General features: G+C 42.5%; 1 protein-coding gene across 13 annotated transcripts in view; it reads right to left on the reverse strand.

Moving 5' to 3' along the window:
- Positions 1–7,533: 7,533 nt before the first annotated feature.
- Positions 7,534–19,789, reverse strand: part of CD44 (CD44 molecule (IN blood group)) — an 87,321-nt gene continuing 75,065 nt past the window's right edge. For all 13 annotated transcript variants that reach the window (XM_070383567.1, XM_070383557.1, XM_070383558.1 and 10 more), the window contains 3 exons: positions 18,447–18,518; positions 16,308–16,386; positions 7,534–7,879 (listed from right to left, as the gene is read on the reverse strand). In XM_070383567.1, the coding sequence (XP_070239668.1) occupies positions 7,675–7,879; positions 16,308–16,386; positions 18,447–18,518 (356 nt within the window). In that variant the 3' untranslated portion in view covers positions 7,534–7,674. The remainder of the gene's footprint in view (positions 7,880–16,307; positions 16,387–18,446; positions 18,519–19,789) is intronic.

The raw sequence follows: 19,789 nt of genomic DNA on the forward strand, positions 1-19,789 counted from the left end.
CCTGCCAGTACCTCACTTGTTCAAATGGGGTAAGAATTCCCCTTCATGGGTAGTAGGGAAGACTCATGAGTGTATGGTCAGTCCCTAAGTTGTGCCTGACTCTTTGCAAACCCATGGACTGTAGTTCCCACGCTCCTGTAGGCTCCTCTGTCCATGGGGTTTCCCAGGCAATAATACTGGAGTGGGTTGCCATTTCCTTCTCCAGGGGATCTTCCCAACCCAGGGATCTAGCCCACATCTCCTGCATCGCAGGCGGATTGTCTACCACTGCGCCACCTGGGAAGCCCCACTGCAGGTGGTTTCTTTACCACAGAACCAGCGGGGAAACCCAGGGAAGACTAACAGATGTGCAAACCCAGGTATCCATAAGTGAACAGCAGATGGTGACTTTTGAGGCTGTTATGAGGCTGGGTTTCTGTTGTGTGTTGGAGATACAAAACCAAATCCTGCCCTCAAGAGACTCACTTGTCTCATGAAAGAGAGGCCCACAGGCAAATGAAGAAAATGGCAGAGTAAGACCTGCTTCAGGGACATGTGGACACGGTGGAAAGGTGCTCTGAGGGGAAGAAAGATCTCCGTTCAGGTGGGGGTGGGTGAGACTACTTCCTGGAGGTCAGGATCAAAGCCGTGGGTGGGGCTCCAGCTCTGGTTAATTTGCAACCACAGCTTGAATAGTGAGATTTCTTCAAAGGACAGCAGCTACCCTGCTTCCTGGACTGCTCTTCAGTCTTGCTTTAAAGGAGAGCCTTGGATTCTGAAATATTCTGGGTCCAGATACCCTCAGTTAATAGTCACTCACATTTAAAAACTGGCTGATTCATGTTGATGTATGGCAGAAACCATCACAATATTGTAATCATCATCCAATTAAAAATTTAAAAAAAACCAAAAACCCGGTTAGAGTTTGGAAAACTGGAGGGAGCGAGGAAGAAAGAGATTAAGTACCTAGAGTGTGTCTGTAGGAGATGAATTAATATTCAGATAAGAATTAATATTTTTAAGGACCTGATATATGCCAGCCACAGCCATGTACCGATTTTCTCCTTCAACCCTCACAGCAAGCCTGTGAAGGTTTTGTGGTCTATTTTTTTTACAGATGAGAAAGCTAAGACTAAAAGCATTTAAGCTGTGTGAGCAGGGTTGAGCAGTGGTAGAGTGGTAGAGTCAATATTAAAACTCAGATTTGTCTAATTCTAGAGCTCATGTTCTTCCTACTGTCCTATCTCCCAAACTGTATTTTACATAGGATCCGGCTCCTTCCTTTTCCAGTGAATAGCAATTATGAAGTTGTTTATGGCTTTTTAAAAGAATGCTATTGCCAACACAGTCAAAAGGGGGTGTGTATCTTATGCATAAACAGGAGAGGTGCCCTTGAGCACAAGAATCTTTCAACACATTTGTCATAGGTTGATTGTACTGATGGCCCTGGTCATTGATCTCCTCAAAGCTATGTTTTTTGTGATAGGACTTTGCAGCAATTCCCATGAAGAGGTAGAATCTGCTTCCCAGTGTCCAAATCTGGGCTCGTCTTGTGCCTTGCTTTGGTGAATAGTATAATAGTGTTAGGGTAGAGGAGAAGTTCTTGGCCTCAAGAAGTGTTGTGGGCAACTGCCCTCACCTGGAACCCTGCCAGACCTTGGAGGTGTATGAGGAACACACACAAAGAGCCTCCAATGGTCCCCCGCATCCTAGATGAAGCCATAGTAGATCAGCCAACTTCTAGCTGACCTGTTTGCTAAGTACAACCATGAGCAGTCCAGTCATGCTCAGCTGAGCCCTGGCCAGATCCCAGAAGCACCTGGTCAATGGGTGGACTCATGAGAAATAACCAATGTTTGTTATTTTAAATTGCTCTGCTTTGGAGTGGTTTTAAAATGCCTCAGTAGTTAGCTGCTATAACTGAAAAATAACCTTTTTAATTAGAGGTCAACAAAGCCAAGGCATTTATTGCTTCCTTTATTAATCAGTATTCTAGTTTGGATTGATTGCTCCTGAGACATGCTGTACAGCGTCAGCTCAGGGTCTCCCTTTATTATCTCTTCAGGAATTCCTTTTACTTTGCTTTCTGAATCTCATATTTTCCCCTTTCTTAGTAACTCCCTTGCTTTAATGGAGTATATCCTTCAGGAGTAGCCTGGGAATGGATGACTAGGTTTGGAGATAATGCAGATATGAAATGTTTTCACTCTGCCCTTACAGTTAATTTGTGGTTTGGCTACATTCAAATTCTAGCTCGAAAACATTTCTCTTAGAATTTTTATGGCACTTGTTTCATAGTCCTCACTCAAGGTGGCTGTTGAGAAGTCTAAATCTATTCTTACTCTCAATCCTCTTTATGATATACACTTTCCTCCTTAGAAACTTATAAGACAATCTCTTTGCCTTGACTATTATAAATTTTTTAAATGAAATGTCTTATCATGTATCTGTTTTCATCCTTCGTGCTAAGCACTCAATCCTTTTAGTCTAGGTATTCATACTCTTTAATTCTGAGGAATTTTCTTGACCTACTTCTTAAATGATTCCTTCTTCATATCCTCTGTTTCTCTTTGTGTAATTCCTATTATTTGTAAGTTAGATGTTCTAGAATTTTCTCTACTTTTCTTTTCTCCTCTGTTTCCATTGCTTTGTCCTCACACTGTTATCTGGGATATTTCTTCAATTTTATTTTCCAAACTTGCTGTTGAGTTGTTTTTTTTTTAATTTGTGCTTTCAATTTGAATTTTAAAAAGTTTCTTTTTTAGGGGTTCACTAACTGTTCCTTTTTTACCATACTTCTTCTTTCATAGATAGAATTATCTCTTATTTTCTTACTGAGACCATTACTGATATATATTTTTAAAGTTTCCTTCTCCATGAATTGTCTTATGGGTAGGAGGGAGCCACAGCAAGCTAAGAGCCCCATGTGCCTGGAAGGGTTTGAGATCTTCATTGTAGATTGCTTTGCTGGGCTATATATAGCCTTGAGAAGCTATCCTGTTGCTACCTTTTGGTTTGCTCTGAAGTTTATCAAATTCCCCAGGAAGACTGAGTTTTGCCTGGAGCATATTGTATATGCTTGTCCACCAGCATTCTGGGAGCCAAGTTGGAGGAAAATGTCTAGGAAGGCTGACATTCCTTACATACACTTCCACTTTACAGAATGATACTTTTAATGTCAACTGTGTAAAAAGTTGGAGAAAGAACAGTCATTCAACTACTTAATCATTTAGCCATCTCCCTAATTTGAGCCCTGCCTTCTCCACCAGGGCTTGCCTGGTGGCTTAGATGGTAAAGCGTCTGCCTGCAATGCAGGAGACCTGGGTACGATCCCTGGCTTGGGAAGATCCTCTGGAGAAGGAAACGGCAACCGACTCCAGTACTCTTGCCTGGAAAATTCCATGGACAAAGGAGCCTTGTAGGCTACAGTCTGTGGGGTCGGGTCACAAAGAGTCAGACACAACTGAGCGACTTCACTTCACTTTATCCATGATGTCCAGAAACAGCTAATGCTGCCAAATCTTATGACTTTGAGAGTTCTGCTGCACAAATCTGGTTGCTTCTCAATTCCCCCCTGCTGGCTTGGGATCCAGCTTTTCCAAATTTGCTGTTATCAATGAACCATTACTTTCCAGCTTCAAATTTTTGCTGTTATTGACTCTTCCTCCATCCTCTTTGGCCCCATGGGTTTAAATCTTTTTGCACTATCTCTTCATTGTCTTTTTAGAGCCTTGCATGAGGGAAGGAAGGTGAGTATGTTTTCTCTCCTTTCTTTAACTAGAAGGCCAATGGTAGTTCTTGGCTTTTAAAGTATTAACACTTTACAATATCTCATTTAATTTTAAATGTGTGGACCACACACTTTTAATGGAAAATTATACTTTCTCCAAAAGAAGAGTTTTAAGTGCTAGAAATTAAGTTAATGTTTCTTTTTAGAAAAAAATGAGTGTGAAGCTCTAGTCACCTCATAAACCTTTAGCTTTGTGCATCTAAATTACCCAAACAACCAAATCATCACAGCTCTGCCCCCCTACACCTCCTACCCCTTTAAATCAGAGGCTCCTGAGTCCATTTCCCTTTTAACCCACTAGCCCTTTTAATAGTAGCCTTTTAATATGTTCCAATAAGTGCTTCCAGCTGAGTAATATATATATCATGCTTTCCTCATTATTATTGGTCCATTAAAAAATACACAAAAATCAGAGTTGAGGGTGTGCTGCAAAAAATCAAAGTATTTAACATGCCATCATGCCATCATGCATGCATGAACAGTGAGATATTCTTGGAAAAATTCAACACAAGTGGTTTATAAAAAGACATTTCTATGACATAAGGATGAATGTTATTCTTAAGTACATTTTGCTTTCTAGAGAAATTAGTGATTTCTTTCTCCTACTCCCCTGCTGTGTACTGGTATATTGAGTGAATGGAGGCTATGAATTGATTCTAGTTGTCATGGTCTTGATGTAAAATTTCTTGAGAGGTTCTGCTAGAGAAATCTCTGCCAGGCTAGAATCTGCAAAATATGGATATGAAGGTATCTTTTGCCCCATCTTATTTTTCACCTAATGCTAATTTAAAGGAAGCCCTCAGGAGACACAAAAGATTTGTAGTTTTTCAGGAAAAATTACACCTGAAGCCCTCAGCTTTGCAAAACTATCAGCTTTGCTCTCCTAAGCTCTGCAAAATGACAAAATGCTGGCCCCTTTCTTTTACAAATAATACTCAGTTTAAGACCCAGCCCAGGCCACCTGGCAAGCTACTGGTAGGAATGGCATGGAGTTACATCCTTATTTTAAGTGGCAGGGTGTAGATTCTATTCCCTGAGCACAGGCAATGTTGCAGGGGTATTGTATCCTAGGATGAAAGTTTTAGACCTCCCCTTTCCCTTTCCTAAGAACACAGAGGTATAGCCAAGTGAGGGGTGACAACAATTATGAAAGGGAAGATCATATGTAATTCCAAAAGAGAGTAGAAAACAATCTCCTATTTCAGCCTACTTGATGGAAAAATCACTGCAGATGGTGACTGTAGCCATGAAATTAAAAGACGCTTGCTTCTCGGGAGAAAAGCAATGACAAACCTAGACAGCGTATTAAAAAGCAGAGATGTTACTTTGCCAACAAAGGTCTGTCTAGTCAAAGCTATGGTTTTTCTAGTAGTCATGAATGGACGTGAGAGCTGAATCATAAAAAGGCTGAGTGCTGAGGAATTGATGCTTTTAAACTGTGGTATTGGAGAAGACTCTTGAGAGTCCCTTGGACTGCAAGGAGATCCAACCAGTCCATCCTAAAGGAATTCAATCCTGAATATTCATTGGAAAGGCTGCTGCTGAAGCTGAATCACCAGTACTTTGGCCACCTGATGCAAAGAGCCGACTCATTAGAAAAGACCCTGATGCTGAGATAGATTGAGGGCAGGAAGAGAAGGGGACGACAGAGGATGAGATGCTTGGATAGCATCACCGACTCAATGGACATGAGTTTGAGCAAGCTCTGGGAGACGGTGAAGAACAGGGAGGCCCGGCATGCTGCAGTCCATGGGGTCCAAAGAGTCGGACACTACTGAGTTACTGAACAAAATCTCAGCCTACTTGATGGGAATGCATAGAAGGTGTGGAAAACCTTCCCGAGCTGTGAGACTTGTGTGACTGTCCAGGACCCCAAAGAGAATCTAGGGTTGGTTGAGCTGGGTCTGGCTTTCTTGAATCTGCCCCTGTCGTGGTTTGTTGCATTTAAGTTAAAGAGCCTGCATGAACCTGTCTGGGTCTGAAGCAGCCCAGGAGAGCTCTGGCTAGTGGGGGTACTTGGACAACAGCAGCAGTAACAACAGAGTGGCTTGAAAATAAAAAGAACGCCAGACAGCTAACTATGGAGCTGACTGAGGATATCCCCAGAAGAGAAAGGAAACTTTCAAAGACCAGGATGGGGAGCGGGTTGTGAGCGTGGATGGGGAAGAGTCGAGTTTCCGAATGAGCAGAAAGCTGGCAACTCTCCTTAAAATACTGATACGCTCTTCAGAATCCACTCTTGGTGTAAGCCCAGCCCTGATTCACATGGGACTGTTGTTTTCCTTCTCTTCCTTCTCCTCCTCCTTCTTCATATTTGGGCTGGGAAACATTGTCAGTTGTAATCAGTGTAGGCAAATTACTTTTTCTGGGGACCTAAGGAAGCAGGTCCCAGTTTATTTTTATAGATTCAATTTTTTCTATTACCAGCAGCCTTTGGAAGTTTTAGGACCAACGGAGTCTCCTGAACTTATATATAAAGACTGCTAAAGACTTGCCAAGCAGGAGAGAAAGCCATTATTCTCTTATTTGGCCATATAACTGCTTATTTGGTGATGAATCCAAGGTGGGAAGCCCTGTAACCTTTTGAGGGATTCTCCAGCCACTTAAGTTAACCCTGAGTAGTAACTGCTTTAAATGGAGACCACTGGCTTGAAAAAACATAATACAAACACGGCCATAAAAATCCTCCAACAGGATCTGCACTGCTCCCTGCCCCACTTTCCCTACTTGTGCCAGTCTGTTGGCTACTGTCTGTCCTCCTTCATTTCTATTGGCTTCTCCTTTTATTATAAAAGGTTAGAAGGCACTTCCATGTTGTTTTTGGACACCACCATGGAACATCACAAATGGTAGGTCACGCACATGTAACATGACGTTTCACCGCCTTTCAGGGGAAAGAACAGGCAGCCATTCGTACATAAAAGCAGCTGAAGGTCCTCCTCTCACAATTTTGGTTGTAGGACAGGATAGAATGCCTTTGGAACCTCAGAAATAAAACAGTACTGTCTCCCCTGGTCCTCTGTGAGATTTGGGTGAGTGAGCCTGAGCGGGGGCTTTGTGGCTCTGAGATGAAGACTTGCAAGGAGGATCTCCTTGCCTCTTTCTGATGAGCTGTTGGGACCCAGGCTTTGCTGGTTAGGAAACTGAAAGATCACAGCACAAAGGGTTAAGGTGGAAGAAGTACAGGTGTTTATTATGAATCAGCATAAACCCCTTTATGCCTCTGACCAGGTAGGTAACCAAAAAAAAAAAAAAAATCACTGATCAAAGGACCTCCAGGGTTTCATATTTCAAAAACACAGATAAATAGCTTACTATAGATAAATAGCTTCACCGTTTGGGTATTTCCCAGAAGCATCTGAAAATTTTCCAAGGAGTCTGTAGAAGGGGATGTGTAACCAGTACACCCCCATCCCCAACCTCACTAGAAAGAAATGCCCAGGGATTGGGCTGCTGGAAGGGCAATATGGACCCATTCAAATTTCCTACCAGGTGCCAATCCCTCTTAGCCCTGGGGATGTCCTTAGCAGGGGGCTGTTCCCTGGCAGGTGGGGTGAAGAGGAAGGTTGAGGGTCAGGAAGATGGACGTGTGGCTTTTGTTAGAAGCTGCCCATCACACACCTCAGGGAGGTGAGACGCTTCTCAGTGGGGACTAGAACAGTGCAATTCTTGCTGATTATTAACTGGGCCCTCATTTCAGAAAGCAATGCTGTTTTTATCAACTGGATCTGACTTTGAAAAATAAAACACAAAAAACTCCCAAAAAAGGAATAGAAAATTTTATGCTAAAAAAAAAAGATCCCCAATGAAACAATCAGTAGCACATTGCATCTGTGAAGTGTCCCAGCTCCCTGTAATAGTTGTGTCTCCAATGGTGGTTTATTTCCAAGGTCATGAAGTAGATGTTACACCCCAATCTTCATATCCACATTCTGCAAGTTCCGCGTCTCATCTGCCGTCATGAACTGGTCTGGGGTCTCTGACGACCCCTTGTTCACCAAATGCACCATCTCCTGAGACTTGCTAGCTTCTCCATTGAGTCCGCTGGGCTTTCTCTCCTCCATGGTTCCATTCCCATTGTTGATCACCAGTTTTTTCTTCTGCCCACACCTAAGAATTGAAAAAAAAATTGTAAGAGAAATGGGTATGATGATTCTGTCATCATTGTCACAGTTAATGCCACCATCACTATGGTTTATGATAATCTGAGTATATTTCATCCTACTGACTTTTAACAATCAGCACTTTTCACAGCAAAGTCCTTGACCCAGTAGCCAAAGCATCACTTGTAAACTTGTTAGAAATGCAAATTCTCAGGCCTACCTCAGACATCCCGAATCAGAAAACCCGAGGAGCGGGGACCAGGGTCTGGGACTTAGCAAACCCTCACGGGCTACCTGAAGTGAGTCTGAGAATCAGTGGTCACAGCTATGGGAAGCCAGTGCTCACTGTACTTCCCCATCACAGCTAAAGAAATCTTGGGCTCGGAAAATTCCGTCACTTGCCTCAGTTTATTCAACAAGTGCTAAGAGAATTGGGATTCAAACCCTGGTGTGTCTGACTCCCAAGTGCTAACTCTCGTTCCATCATATCATGTAAGGGAAACATTTGCCTCTGTTAAACTCTGGCTGTTTCTGCAGGCTTAGATAAACCATCAACGGGACGACTGTAAATCATTCTGATTTGTGTATTCAAGAAAGTCCCGTTACTTCCTCTCCTAGTCAACACTTTGTTGGCGTTGTCAGGGTTATTATTGCAAATACCAAGAAGAATGAGGCAACGCTTTTCTAGAAGTATAGTGTTAGTGTTAGTTGCTCAGAGTCGTATCTGACTCTTTACAACTCCATGGACTCTAGCCCAACAGGCTCCTCTGTCCATGGAATTCTCCAGGCAAGAATGCTGGAGTGGGTTGCCATTCCCTTCTCCAAGGGATCTTCCCAACCCAGGGACTGAACCCTGCATTGCAGGCAGATTCTTTACCATCTGAGCCACCAGGGAAGATATAAGGCCACACTGATTTTTCCCTTATCCTTGGCTAATTGCCATGTAACCTTAGATATGGGAAGTTTAACTATATAGGACAAGTCGTTCACTATTTAAGATTTCTTAATAACATTACTCAAATGCAGAAGGTCTTCTATAGAACAGCATGACCTTGATCTTGTTGCTGGGTCAGGGCATTGCCTTACCCCCGCCCCAGCCTGAAGCAATGCTTCCTCTTTCCTGTAACATGATCACTGCCACACATCAAGAAGTCAGATGCTGCTTAAACAAAAGCAAAAGTGCAAACCCTCACAACTACAAATAGAGTGGGAGTGAAGGGAAATGTGCCTTTATTGGACACTTCCTGAATGTCAGGCACTTTACATGTAATTTCATGTAATCTTTACAATAATCTCACAAAGCAGCTGTTATTCCCATTATACAGCAATGGAAACTGAGGCTCAGGGAGGTTTAGTAACTAGCTTGAGGTCACACAGCCAGTAAGAGGGACAGAGTCAATATTCAAATGTAGGCTTTTATGACCTAAAGTCTGGGCTCTGCCGCCCTTGCTTTATTCATGCTAACCATCTGGAGATCTGGAACAAGTATGAAGTCGGAATTGTTCACTTTGCCGCTGGATATTTGGAGTTGTAGAGACAAAGCTTCTATTATTCATGATCGTGGGCCAATCCCTCTGGAACTGCCAAGGCCATAAACTTTAATCACTTGTTTGGGGAAGTGGAAATTATACCTCCCGAATATGAGGTTGATCCTGTATCCTCTGGCATGACTCTTGATGAGGGCAGGAGGAAGGCCACTTGACCTCTGCTGGTCCGTAGGGCTGGGCATACAGATGCAATCCACATAGACAAGAGCAGGGGCTTGGGAGGCCTGGCTTGAGGGCCTTACTACTGTGTGACCTCGGGCAACTTGCTTAACTTATCTGAGCCTCAGCTCTCTTATCTGTAACACCAGACTGTTAAGAGCACCAGCGTCACAAGACTGTGGAAATCCCTTGAAACAGAGGCTGGCACTGGATACGTGAGTTTACCACCATTCTGAACAAGGTAGAGTAAGGCAATCGAGGCCTTGGATAAGCACTTAGAACGGTGTCCAAAACACAGTGAATGTTCAAAAAGCACTTGCTGTAATTGTTAGTGTAACCAGAGCCATGTAAAATGTTTGGTTTGTTTCTTCTGCTACCTCCACTCCCCTTGGTATATTTACGATGAAGATGTTGTAAAAGGCCAAAGGTGGGTGCTGCTTGTGTTTTTTTCAGATTACCAAGGGTTATCTCATTTGTCTTTGCTTTTGCAGTTTTTTGTTTAAATTTAATTTTTTTGTAGTACAGTTGATTTACAATGCTGTGTTACTTTCTGCTGCACAGCAAAGTGATTCAGTTATACACGTTCATGTGTACTAAGTCACTCCAGTCCTGTCTGACTCTTCAACCCCATGGACTGTAGCCCACCAGGCTCCTCGGTCCATGGGATTTTCCAGGCAAGAATACTGGAGTGGGCTGCCATGCCCTCCTCCAGGAGACCTTCCCAACCCACAGACTGAACCTGCATCTCTTACATCTACCTGCCTTGGCAGGTGGATTCTTTACCCCTAGCCCCTCCTGGAAAACCCTCAGTTATACACACACCACCCTTATGGCAGAAAGTGAAGAAGAACTAAAGAGCCTTGTGATGAAAGTGAAAAAGGAGAGTGAAAAAGTTGGCCTAAAGCTTAACATTCAGAAAACAAAGATCATGGCATCTGGTCCCATCGCTTCATGACAAACAGATGGAGAAACAGTGGCAGACTTTATTTTCTGGGCTCCAAAATCACTGCAGATGGTGACTGCAGCCATGAAGTTAAAAGACGCTTACTCCTTGGGAGAAAAGTTATGACCAACCTTGTGAAGTCACTTGTCAGTCATGTCGGGCTTTTTGTGACCCCATGGACTGTAGCCTATCACGCTCCTCTGTCCATGGGATTTTCCAGGCAAGAGTACTGGAGTGGGTTGCCATTTCCTTCTCCAGAGGATCTTCCCAACTCAGGGAAGATGACCAACCTAGACAGCACATTAAAAAGCAGAGACATTACTTTGCCAACAAAGGTCCATCTAGTTAAGGCTATGGTTTTTTCCAGTGGTCATTATGGATGTGAGAGTTGGACTATAAAGAAAGCTGAGCACCAAAGAATTGATGCTTTTGAACTGTGGTGTTGGAGAAGACTCTTGAGAGTCCCTTGGACTGCAAGGAGATCCAACCAGTCCATTCTGAAGGAGATCAGCCCTGGGATTTCTTTGGAGGGAATGATGCTGAAGCTGAAACTCCAATACTTTGGCCTCCTGATGCAAAGAACTGACTCGTTTGAAAAGACCCTGATGCTAGGAAAGATTGAAGTGGGGAGGAGAAGGGGACGACAGAGGATGAGATGGTTGGATGGCATCACCAACTCAATGGACATGAGTTTGAGTGAACTCTGGGAGTTGGTAATGAACAGGGAGGCCTGGGGTGCTACAGTCCATGGGGCTGCAGAGTTGGACACGACTGAGTGACTGAACTGAACTGAACTGATACACACATACATATATTCTTTTTCATGTTCTTTTCTATTATGGTTTATCACAGGATATCTAATATAGTTGCCTATGCTATAAAGTAGGACCTTGTCATTTATCCATGTTATATATAATATGGGGTTGGCCAAAAAGTTTGTTTGTTTTTCCCATAACATCTTACAGAAAAACCTGAATGACCTTTGTGGCCAACCCAATAGTTTGTATCAGATGGTCTTTGGAGAAAAGGTATCTTATTAAAGTAATTTCCATTCATCCACCAAACGGGTACTTGAGAAGTTGGATGAAACAGTGCGGGAAAGTGATTTATAATCATAAGATAAATGTTTGTGCAAGGGGCTGAGGTGGGGATTAACGTTATTACCCTAAATGAAGCTGATTTTGAAAGTGGGTAACATTAGACCTGCAGGGTGGAGGAATGTTGTGCTTGGATTTGGTCCTGCCCCCATTTCCCTCTGGATTTATGAGTCTCTGTTTTCTGTCTGAGTTCTTTCAGGAGGGCAGGGTGATGCTCATAAATAACTCAGCCCAATATTTGGTGCTCTGGGCAATTCATAAGTACTTTTAAAAAGCAAGCTCTCATTTTTTTCTTTCTTATTAGTTACAGGAATTTAAAAAGAAACATTAGAGCTGAAGGGACTTCAGAGGTGATCCAGCTTCTCTCTTTTCTGAGTCCAAGAAGTCAAGCATATCACCCAAAGCTACCCCGCTAGTTATGGCAGGAACTACAGTCTAATATTTACAACTTAGACTTTTTGACTCTAAAGGTCAGAGATCTTTACTGAACCACATCTTGCCTGTATCTCCTTTCCTCTTCAATCTCAGGCATCAGCTGAGGACGCAAGTAACCTCACAACGAGGAAGCTGTCAGTCTGAAGCCTGGGCAGGAGAGGGTGGGCAGGCTGTGTGGGGTTTAGAAGCCAGGAAATATATTCTTTAGGGCATGGAGGAGTTTATCTTAAAAGTTAAGGGGTAAGTAACTTAACAACTGGTTTTGGGACTTCCCTGGTGGTCCAGTGGTTGGGACTCTGAGCTTCCAAAGCAGGGGCTGCAGGTACAATCCCTGGTTGGGGAACTAAGATCCCACATGTTGTTGTTTATTCGGTCAGTCGTGTCCAACTCTTTGGGACCCTGTGGACTGTAGTCCCCCAGGCTCCTCTGCTCATGGAATTTCCCAAGCAATAATACTGGAGTAGGTTGTCATTTCCAACTCCAGGGGATCTTCCCAACCCAGGAATCGAACCTGTGTTTGCAGTTTGGCAGGCGGATTCTTTACCACTGAGCCAACCGGGAAGCAAGATCCCACGTGCCATGGCCAAAAAGATAAAAATAAATAAATAATTCTATATGTAAACATCTGTATTAAGTTCATACTAATGTCATCAGTTCTAATCCATTACTACAGGGATCATTCTGGCCTCCTCCCCTTCCTTAAAAACAACATCAATAGCAAAAAAAAACAAAACAGAAAACAAGACTGATCTTACGCCTCATCTACCTGACGGTCCTGAAAGCAGAAATCTATTTTGCAGTGTGTTGGAACTTACACCAGCCATAGGATATAAACTAATTCAAATGAAATAAAATCAAAAATTCACTTCTTAAGTTGAACTAGCCACATTATGAGCCTCAGGAGCCATAAGTGGTTAATGGTTGTATATGAGCAAAAACATGGACCACTTCCGTCATCACAGAAAGTTCTACCAGACAGCTCTGTTGTAGAGGGCAGAAGGAGTTTGGGTGAGCTTAGATTCGAGTGAACTAGGCTGCAGCTTAAAAGAAGGAAGACATTTCTAAGTCATGGAGATTTACGGAGGGGACACACCAGGCTGAGGGGGCATGACTGCCCTCGGGGATGTAGAGACAGGATGATTATTCCCATGACCGTGCAAGCAGGCAAAGGCCTTTTCTGCACAATCGCTACAGAAACATTCCTTAATCACTTCTCTTCTGTGAAGCTTTCTCTCTCCTCTTCACACAAATCCGATAAATTCTTTAAGGAGAAAGGCATCTAACTTTCTCTCTTCAGTCTCATCCAATATCTACCAATCCAACTGATTCCTAAAAGAGCTGTCACCTCTCACAGAGAGTGAATAAAGTTCTGATTTCCACTGGAAAGGTGCAATTCAAGGACTCTGGTTATAAAAAGAACAGCAGAAAAGGTAATAATGTGGGCTATGACGGGGACTGGGAAAGCGAGAGAAATTACAGGACCCCTAAATCAGCATCTTTAAGACGATGGAACTCACAGATCACTCCTTCACGGAAGCCCATGTTTAACTCTCCAACCTCAACTTCAGTAGTTAATGATTTTCCACATCTATCTTTTAATCCTAACTCATATAACACGGCCTGGCCCAGAGCATGTTGGCAATAAACAGTAGCTGACTCAAAGTGAACAGGCCAATACTGCCACAAAACCTCAAGATTTGTGCAGAGAAGGCATGGTACCCTTTTTGTTTTTATCTTTTCCTCCTCTGTAGTGCTGACGTCACAGATGCCCCTCAAAAGACACTTGCTGAATAAGTGAATACCTGGTATAGTCCTCTTATTTTCAAACAAACTTTCTTTGATGAAAATAGGATTCTGTATCCCTCTAGAATGCCACGCTCCAAGTAGAAAGGCCTCTCTGCCTTTTGAGAGGATTAGAAATGGGCTGCTGGCTTTAGAATCACAGTGTATATCCCAGGGCCTCTGCAGCCATTAATCAGTCTTTAGCTCTGTGGCAAATCTGTTTTCGATTATCAAATCAGGACATGGTAATTCAAAGCATCCGAGCAGCTACTCTCCCGGTGAGACGCTTGCTCTACCGGATCCTGTGTGTCCCTGTTTGCCCGTTGCCAGAGTGACCGCTGGTATTGGGAGGAGGGAGTGGGGAAGCAAGGGGGCCTGCTTATGCTGCTGACATGATGGGAAGTGACACACGAGCTAACAAGTCACACTGCAGGGACTCCAGCTGCTCGGGGGACAGCTGAGACACTTCTCTGAGTTCTCCCCCACGTTGAGAGCATCTGAGGCCAATGTTTCTATGGCGACATGTACAGAGCTTATAGGCTGTATATGTGAGCAGAAGTGGTACATTTTAGGGCCTGGAATAAAAGGACTGATTTCCAATAACAGGAAACTCATATTTAATTGAACAAAAGTCATCTACGAAAAAAGCACAGAGGCTGAAGGAAAGTATAAAGACTCTTTGTAAGGGCTCCCTAAGTCATATTTAAATTCAACTAAAAAAAATCTCTTTCCATTTAGTCATGGGAGATTTTTAGGAGGTCTTTCAGATTTCTTTTCCTAGTTTTTGTTCCTTATGCATTGGCTAAATTTCTTTTTGTTTTACAGATAGCAAAAAGCACTTTCATTAACTTGTATGAATATAAAATGACATTATTTTATTTCCTCCAAAAAGGAAAGATACTGCATGAGCCATAAATGGCAATGGAATTAGCTGTTCCTTGGCTTTCCAAAAGCCAACAAGAAAGATTCTAGAATTTTCTCCAGGTCTTTTCCCAAATGTAGGGGGGATTTTCTGACCTGTTTGATGATCTAATGAAACAATAAATGTGGCCCACTTGGAAATAAGATTCTTTTTTGCTTTATAAGAAGAAACCTAAAGGGACATTTACAAAAAGTTTGATGTTCCTCTGCATTTTTTTTTGGAGAAAAATTGTGCATCTTTGAGTATCTTGAAATTTAGAGCTATATTTCTGGAGTACTCCTGTGAAAGTTCATTTTCTCTGATGTTAGAATTACTGTTTTCCTTTGCTTAATTTTAAAGGCAGCGTTATTTCTAGAGGCTGGTCACAGCTCAATCAGGTATATGCAGGTATATCATTCCAAAACAACAGGCCTTGGTTGAGGGAGGGAGAGAAGAGATGTCTGATGATATGAAAACAACCCACATGCCAGTTCTAGAGAGGTGACTGTCTATTGTCAGACTTTCCATGGAAAGTCTCAGGGAACTCTTCCTAGGCCATAACCTGAATCCTTTTGCTGACAGCTTTCAGAAAGCAGAAAATAGTGTCATTACAAAAAAAAAAACAAAACACAAAATCACAAACCCAATGCCTGCTTTACATAAGGGTTCTAGAGGTTTCTAGGGGCCTCAGACAGGCTAAAGGGCCAATCCTTGAATCTCTATACAGCATTTTTGGGTACTGTGAAGACACTTGATAAATATTTGTTCAATGAATCAAAGTGAAAGTGTTAGTCTCTGAGTCCTGTTTGACTCTTTGTGACCAGATGGATTGTAACCCAGCAGACTCCTCTATCCACGGGACTTTCCCAGTAAGAATACTGGAGTGAGTTGCCATGCCCTCCTTCAGGGGATCTTCCTGACCCAGGGATTGAACCCAGGTCTCCTGCATTTCACCATCTCAGACTTTTCACCATCTCAGCCAGCAGGGAAGCCCAATGAATCAATGAATGAATATACTATTTCATGTCTTACTGGTGAGATATTGCACAACTCTTATCACATACCCTAAAATTAAGACCCACAAAAGACCCATTTAAAAGCAGATGTCCTAAGAATCACAGTCTCCCTTCTCTAAAGAATATACCAGAGCAGAGCTTCTTAAACTGTACTGTCCACATGAGTCCCTGGGGTCTTATCAAAACACAGACTCTGATACAGGGGGCTGGGGTAGGGCTTGAGATGTAGCATTTCTGACAAGCTTCCAGGGCACAGAGGCTGCTGGTTGCAGGGGCTACACTCTGAGTAGCAAGGACATATTGCCTATGGCTTTTTTTTTTTTTTTTTGATTGAAGTATAGTTGACTCACAATATTCTATTAGTCTCACAAATACAACATAGTAATTCAACATTTCTATAGATTACACTCCATATAAAGTTAATACAAAATATTGGCTATATTCCCCGTGTTGTGCAATGTATCATTGTGGCTTGTATTTTATACTTAGTAGTTTTATAGCCTAAGTTTAAATGATGCCCTTTCAAAGTTAAGGCCCCGAGGAGCATCGCCTTACCTTCTCCTACTGTTGACAGCAATGCAAACCGCGAGAATCAAAGCCAAGGCCAGGAGAGATGCCAAGATGATCAGCCATTCTGGTGGGAAGCCAAAGACATGCATGAACTTGGGGAATGCACTTTATAAATTGACCTGGTCCAAACAAGAGCTAAAGTCGGCTCTACACATGGGTCCAACCAAAGGTCTAGCCAATAGCCAGCTAATAGTAGAAGAACCATTTTGCTATAGGTCTTTGTCTAACAGGCCTGTTTATCATACCTTATGATCAGTCAAGATTTCCAAGTTCCCCCAGGAGAAACACATTTCCAAAAAGCATAGAATGAACTGTAAAACCTGTAGATACCTTTGGTGCAATATCATTAAATAAATTAAAAGACTGTTCCTTAAAAGTATCATTCCTTTTCTATGTGAGAGCATTCGCATTACATTTTATTAAGGAACAAAAATGGATGTCATATACTAGTGGGTGGCAGAAATGACATCCCTGTGGAGAGGTCAGGAGGGTCATTTGGCAAAATTTGTCAAAATCCTTCAAAATGTACAGCCTTTGATCCATCAGTTATACTTCTAAGTATACAGGACCTCAGACTTGGCTATAAAGACGTTTCTTACTGTGCTATTTATAAAAGTTGGAAACCATCTACTATTCAGCAATAAGGGGTTGGTTAAATGAATTAGGGTCCATCCGTTGTACTATGTGCTAAGATACAGAGGAAGACTAGTGAATGACACTGAAAAGCTGTGACCAGCCAGTTGGGAATGAGTTTACTAATCAGTGTGTCAAATTACATGTTTGTATAGAAATCAGATAGAAAAATAATGGAAAAGACACACATGAAAATGATTACCATGGTACTCTGGATGGTGAGGTAACAAGGGAATTATATTTTTACCCTTTTGTTCAGCAGTATTTTCGAAAATGCCTCCAATAATTACTGTATCACTTGTAAACCAATAAAATGTCACATACATGTTTTTAAAACCAAGCTGTAGTAGGATTAAAATATAACTTGACAATCTGAATAAATTCAATAGCAAAGTAGATTATATATCCATGCAATGAACTGAAGCTGAAGGAACAAGAAAGATGGGAAGTCATTCACTGGCTATTCTTCTTGAAGAATCTTCATTTTCCTCTGATTTCCTGCTCGGTACTGCCTCAGCCTGATCCCTCCCTGGTTAGATGAGTTTGGGAAGGGAGGTTGAGTCAGGAGATGTGGAGGCTGACAGAAAGGTATCCTTTCTGTTCTTTCCCCATGGGTCTAGCCCTAAGATGCTCCACACTCACTCTCACTAGAGCTGGGGAAAATCCTGCTGCCTGATTATAGCAACTGCATCCCACCCACCCCCTTAGTCCACTCCTCCGACTCCACATGCTCTGCTCAGGTAAGTCAAGGCAAGGGGACATAGGCCACACCACGCTCTTCCCTCTTCCTAAGGGAGGCTCAGCTTGAGATCTCTGTAGAGCGGAGAATTAAAAGAATAATTTACAACCCTAGGAAAAACCTTCCTTAATTGTAATCCCACTTTACACATGTCCAGTTTGGAGCCTAAGTCAAAGAAAGCATTGGCCTCAAATGCCTTAAACCTTGATGCTCAAGGGAGCCAGGTGGCCCAGCCCTCTCACCATATTCTGAAACCTTCTTCTCTCTGAATCAGTAAAGATTGTCCCTCGTGAAAAAGTAGTTTGGGGACCAGAAGAATATTTTCACTCCACCCAACACACATGACTCTTGTATTTCCCCATCGTCTGCAATGTGAGGAGAAAGTTACACATCCACCCTCAAATCCGGAAATATAGAGGGAACTGGCCTCAAGTTCCTGTCCCCTGGGACAGGAAGATCACTCACTTGGGGAGGGAGCTTTAGTAACTAACAAGGCACTTCTTTGGGACAGACCAGGGACAGGTCCGAACATGAGCTCAGCCAATCTATGGGACCAAAGCAGAAGGAAAGATTTCATTCTTTCTTAAGAGGCTGTGGTACGGTCATTCACCCTTTAGCTCACAAAGAAGAGCCATCAGGTTCAAGGGTAGACATGTAGGAGAATGTGCTTTCCAACTGGTCTATTCTTCCCTTCTGTGACATTCAGAGAGACCTGCTTTTAGCATTTTTTTCCTTCACAGCTCAAAACTCACCTGGAATTTGAGGTTTCCGCATAGGACCTGAGGTTGTGTTTGCCCCATGTTCTTCACTCCCACTTGAGTGTCCTAAAGAGAAAAAACAACATCTCTCAACAAAGTCTGGAAAGTGTAACCAGGAGTTTCTTACTGAGCAACGCATAAGGCCAAACTCTACAGACTATATCACTGCAAAGCTATAGATGCCACCCACAGACATCCGTCTTGTGTTGTATGAAAGAAACATCCCTCCAGAAAAGCTCAGTTTGATTCAGGGTAAGCTTTAGAAAAGTCGTTGTTCAACAAGAGTATGAGAATTTTCAGCAGTACAGCTATGCAGTGTTTAAGAGGCTATAAATAAATCAAGACAGCCCTGGATTCAAGTCCTACCTCTGTCTCTCCCCAAGTAATATCTGCTGGGACAAGTCTCAGCAGATCCCTCGCCAGGTCTGTTTTCTCACTCATAAGATGGGGGTAATAATAGAATCTGCTTTGTCATAATTTTACAGAGGTTTAAAGAGGCGAACAAGAATGGTAATTGTGTGCAGTTACTGTAATAGGGAAGAACCTTTGTTTATATTACCAGCTAATCATTAAAGAAATGCTATCTATAAGCTTAAATTATACATAGTGGCCCATCTCTGGGAACCCTGCCTTCCAGGGAATGAGCATTAAGCTAAAATATCTTGCTCTAGTTCATAGGAAGCATCCTGACAAGCCCCACCTGTGAATGACTGTAGGAAGGAAGAAATTAACAAGCCTGATGGAAACCAGGAAAAGTTTGATTTCACTTCTGTCCCTGTTAGTATAAAAGAAGCCTGAATTCTAACTCAAGCAAGACGGTTCTTTGGGACACTAGTCCACTGTCTTTGTCTGCTGGCTTTCTGAATAAAGTCACTAATTCTTGCTCCAACAACTCATCTCTTGATTTATCGGCCTGTTGTATAGCAAGCAGTACAATCTTGCACTCAGTAACATTACAATTCTCTATTTTTAATTTAAGACCTTGCTACCCTAGACCAGCAACATCACCATGGGAGCTTGCTGGTAATACACAGCCTCAGGTTTCATCCCAAACCTCAGAATCTTCATTTTAACAAGATCCCCAGGGGATTCAAATGCTTCAGGTAGTTCAAAGCAAATCTAAAAATTACGTCCAACATCTTCAATAGTCATAAACATTAAAAAAAAAAAAAAAAAGGATTCAGGGTAGGGTGGGGTGGGCAATGTCCCTTCTCTTTGTGAAAAATCACCCTAAGGAGAGCGCCTGCTAATATGTCTATATTCCCAAAACATGCACTTCTTAGAAGACAACATTCTCTGCTGCTACAAAATCAAACGAGGAGACAAAGAATCCAAAC

The sequence above is a fragment of the Bos mutus genome, chromosome 15 (assembly GCF_027580195.1).
Source record: "Bos mutus isolate GX-2022 chromosome 15, NWIPB_WYAK_1.1, whole genome shotgun sequence".
NCBI classification, from domain to species: domain Eukaryota; kingdom Metazoa; phylum Chordata; class Mammalia; order Artiodactyla; family Bovidae; genus Bos; species Bos mutus.